We start from the raw sequence: 4,811 nt of genomic DNA on the forward strand, positions 1-4,811 counted from the left end.
CGGGGAGGTCTCCACCGACAGGGACCTGTGCCTTCATCGTCGTTGCGTAGACCTACGTCGATCGCCGCTGCAGGTCCAGCCACCGACGCGTGTCGTATGCATGGTCATCACCACTGCGGATCCAGCAGCCGCCGTAGGTCGGGGAGCTATGTCGCAGACACTATGGATCCAACCGCGACCACCTCCCTCGCCCTAGCCGCCCTGCAACAGACCGACTGTTGCGTTTGAAAGGTTTGCATCAAGGATGGTGTTGCAAACCTCATTCACCTTGGGACGGGGGTGTTGCGGGTCGTCGTATCAGATTCTAATTGGACGGTCTTTGAGGCAGTCGATGGTCGCAACGCCATCAGCTGAGCGAAGCATTTCTGGTATTTATTCTTCTCCCCCCTCAGTAAATTTATATATTTTATTCTCCAAAAAATTCCCAAATGAACACGGCATGGCATGTGTGGTGAGCAACCATATTAGACAAAAAGGAATTTCGAAATCAACATGCAGGACTGGATACCATCCTCCATGTGCACCCCAATAATTGCTGTTCCACCACGCCGAAACAAGGCACAACACCACTGACGGCGTGGACCCACACATCATGCTCATTCCCCTCCAGAGCTAAACGCACCTGTCTCCCGATTGGCCGGACGCGCCGTGCCGTTACCCCCGAACCCACCTGTCAGTCAAAGGTCCCGCCCCTCACAGTCTGGAACGCGCCGCGTGCCACCGACGTGCGGGCCCATCTTCTGGCCCACACGTCGGTTCCGTGCACGCGGGTATAAACCCCACCGCTGCCGCTGCGGCGACGACTTCCTTCCTCCCCACCTCGCCGCAAACCACCGCTTCGGTTTCTGCGACCACCACCTCCGCACCCCCCGGCAATCGCGGCGGCGAGGGAGGGGGCGTGCTCGCCGTCGCGCCGCCGACGCGTAGCGCGGTGTGAACGAATGGTGCGGCCTCTCGTCTGGCGTTCTCGTGGATCTGAGCTCTTCCTGCTGGGGTACTGGTGAGGAGTCGACGGACGGGCGGACGGGAGGTTCCCGAGATGGCGATATCGGCGAAGGAGCGCAAGCTGAGCAGGCTCGGCAGTGGTAAGGCGGTAAACGGAGGAGGAGGCGGGAGCTTCGGCGCGAGGGGTGGTCACCGGTCGCCTGCGGCGGGGGGCCGGCGGCGGCTGTTCGCCGTCTTCTTCGTGTTCCTCTGCGCCGGCGCGGTCGTCTTCGGCGGGGTGCACGCCATTGGAGGTGAGCCGCTTCCCCTGCCCCTGGAATCTGGAGCCCGCGTGGGCCAAATTGGTTGGGTCTAGGTACTAGGTAGGATAGTGGAATTATTTATTTTCTCGCGGAAATCTCGTGGCAGAGTGTGGTGGGATCATTTCGAATGATTTTGACCGAAAGAACAAAATGAAAAATCCATTTTTTTACATGCGAAATTTTGTTTGGGTTCGATGTTCGTCGTCTGGATGGTGAAAAATAGAAGTTGGACTCTTTCTCGCGAGGTTGCCGTTAGATCTGATTGGAGTCCTACCATTCGCGGGAAAAATTGCAGTTCTTATCACTCGATTCTTGCGTCGATTATAGCAGCTTGCCGTTTCTGAATTGTAACGTTAGCCATCCAGTCAGTCAGTCACATGCTGCTGCCTTTTTTGACTGATCGATCCCAGAATAGAACACAGATGCCTCACGTCGTCACATGAAGAATGACTCTGCTGTGCGCCCGAATTTAGGCACGCTAAATCCGTTTGGCTATTTCTTCCTGTGATGTGCTAACTGATCTCGTCTTCTTGTGATGGATGCAGCGTCCTTCCGGCCGGTGCTCTTGAAGGCCTGGCCGTCGGCGACCCTGAACGCCCTCTCCTCGGAGCGCCGGGTGCAGCAAGCTGGAGGCAACGGTGCCGGCACCGTTTCAGCGTCTGCCCAAATCCGGCATGCTGTCGCTCTGCCGGACCATCTTCTCGTAATCCTCGGCGACGGATCATTGCTGCCAGCTCCCGGGCAGTTCGAGTGCCTCTACTCCACTGCCAACTCAACGCAGCTGTGTCGTCGTCCCCTCTCAGTTGCTGCCTTGCCAGATGGACCAAGCCTCGTGCATTGCCCTGCCGGACCGTCTGAGATGGCTGTGTCCCTGTCGCTGTCCCAGTCACCTCCGGTGACACCATTCCAATGGGATCAGCTCGTGTACACCGCACTTCTTGACAGCCGGGACAACTCCACCGTTGTGTTTGCCAAAGGGATGAACCTCCGTCCAGGCCGTCTCGGTGTGCCATCACGGTATGAGTGTGTCTTTGGCCGGGACCTGTCGAAGCCGAAGCTCGTTGTCACCTCCCCTGTGGTTTCTGCTGCGCAGGAGACATTCCGGTGTGTGACACCTGTCCGCATTCGCCGGTACCTCAGGATGACAGCTGATGGAAACATCAACAGAAACAGTGATGGCAAGCCTATGCTGGTCTCCATCAGGACTAAGGGCCGGGGGAGCTCTACACTCCCCTCAATCGCGCAACCAGAGCCACTTCCTAGGTATAACAGGCATCGGCATACAAGGCATCGGCAGCAGAAGGTACACTCGATGTGTGTGTGCACCATGCTGCGCAACCAAGCTCAGTTCTTGCGGGAATGGATCATGTACCACTCCCATATCGGAGTGCAACGGTGGTTCATCTATGACAACAACAGCGATGATGGCATCGAGGAAGTCCTCGGTTCCATGGATCCATCCACATACAATGTGACACGCCACTTGTGGCCTTGGATGAAATCTCAGGAGGCTGGATTTGCACATTGTGCACTCAGGGCGCGGGAGAGCTGCGAGTGGGTGGGGTTCATCGACATCGATGAGTTCCTGCACTTCCCTGGCAACCAAACTCTACAAGATGTCCTCCGGAATTACTCAAGCAGGCCAAGGATTGGTGAACTCAGGACTGCATGCCACAGCTTTGGTCCATCAGGCCGGACTAAGATTCCTAAGAAAGGAGTCACAACAGGCTACACCTGCCGGCTGGCTGCGCCGGAGCGGCACAAATCAATTGTCAGGCCAGATGCATTGAATCCATCACTGATCAACGTGGTGCACCATTTCCATCTGAAGGAAGGGATGAAGTATGCGAATGTTGGCCAGGGAGTGATGCTGATCAATCACTACAAATACCAAGTCTGGGAGGTGTTCAAAGAGAAGTTTGCTGGCCGCGTGGCGACCTATGTTGCCGATTGGCAGGACGAGGAGAATGTTGGATCCAGGGACAGGGCGCCAGGTCTAGGGACCAAACCGGTGGAACCTGAGGATTGGCCAAGTCGGTTCTGTGAAGTATATGACACTGGTCTGAAAGATTTTGTGCACAAAGAATTCACAGATCCACAGACTGGAAGTCTTCCATGGTAGATGGGTAAGCACGGTATTTGATCCACACAACACACGGTACATGACATGGAGAGAAAAACAGATAACGAAAGAAGAAACACGAAATTAAGTTTGGTGGTAGAGTGGGTTTTGCTCTTTGGTATATTTTTAGACCTTGTTGTTAGGTTTGCTGTCCGTAATTTAGAAGCATCATTTTTTTCACTGATCATACTATCTAAGAGAGAAATGATTCTTTTGTAGATACAGATAAGTAAACAGCTCACTGTTGAAAGAGAGAATGCATAGAGTGAAGTGCTTGACTTTGTTTCCCTGTGTTTTTGCCTAATCTTACTGTGGCTGTGAGCAACTAAAATTAGAGTGCTTAATTTGTTCATCCCCAATCTAAAATCTGCGCAAATTCGTTATGGAGTTATGGGGAGTTGGGGACAAAGATGGTACACCTTGCTTGATGTAGTCTTGTAAGAATATTAGACTTTTCTGGGAGAAATGACCTGTGCCGCCTGCTTTCTTTTACTTTCTATATACATGATGGCAACCTTATGCTTAGCATCTTTAGATGTAACCCCGTAGTTGCTTTGGGAAAGTGCCATTCTCTGTCAAACCAGCTATTCTCTTGCACAAATAGAGAAATCAAATCTAACGCCACTGGATCCACATCAAGATCACTGTCATCACGAGCTTTTTTCCGGCAGATCACTCTCACAATCATTGCGTTCTTCTCCATCTTTCATTACTGAGGTTTCAGAGGTTTGGTTACTTGCTTACTTAACCAGTTAACCTTGCACACAGACAAGCACACTCTAGTCAAGACCTAGGCTTCTTTTCCTCTTTAAAATGTACTGCCTTCTTACTTTATCCATTTATGGCCTTATCTACTCTCCAACGGTTCCAATTGTGTGTTATTCTACTACTACTACTATTCCTATGTTTGTTTACAGGACAGATTCCTCGTAGTTACAACTTACAAGTCAAAGCAAGGAATCAAACAGAGAAAACCCTTTTTTTTGTTTCCTAATCCCGACCCCCTAAACCAGCCAATTGTTGCCATATGTTAGTTTAGCTGTGCTAATCAAGGAGAGCTCTGGACAAAGAACCCAAGAGCCGGCTGGCGAGTGTGGATTGGCTTGGTGCCTTCTGGGGATGCTGCCGTCTGGTGGTGCTGAGGATGAGTAAACTACACATTTTGAGCTGCGATTTGGCGTCTTGGTGCTGGTGCGCCGTCGGTTTACGATGCTACAACGTCTACATGTATAATAATAACAACAACAATGTTTTGGATGCAGTGCATGTATGTAGACATGTGAGCTGCCGTCCATGATGAGCTGAATGCCGTTCCTAGGTGGCCGCTTGGATGGTTCTTGAATTTGGCATCAGGTGCCTGGAGTACCTTTGCTTGTCTCTCCGGCACAGCAAAGTTGTGCTTGCTGTGTGCTGTAGCCTGCCTGTACAAGTGCACAGAGCTG

General features: G+C 52.1%; 1 protein-coding gene across 1 annotated transcript; it reads left to right on the forward strand.

Annotated features, from left to right (window-relative positions):
- The first annotated feature begins 795 nt into the window (after nt 1–795).
- Nucleotides 796–3,656, forward strand: LOC123147498 (glycosyltransferase family 92 protein Os08g0121900). Its single transcript, XM_044566768.1, has 2 exons — nt 796–1,238; nt 1,793–3,656. The coding sequence occupies exons 1-2, from the start codon at nt 1,040–1,042 to the stop codon at nt 3,367–3,369; spliced, it is 1,776 nt and encodes a 591-aa protein (XP_044422703.1). The 5' UTR covers nt 796–1,039; the 3' UTR covers nt 3,370–3,656.
- The last annotated feature ends 1,155 nt before the right edge of the window (nt 3,657–4,811 follow it).

The sequence above is a fragment of the Triticum aestivum genome, chromosome 7A (genome assembly GCF_018294505.1).
Source record: "Triticum aestivum cultivar Chinese Spring chromosome 7A, IWGSC CS RefSeq v2.1, whole genome shotgun sequence".
NCBI classification, from domain to species: Eukaryota; Viridiplantae; Streptophyta; class Magnoliopsida; order Poales; family Poaceae; genus Triticum; species Triticum aestivum.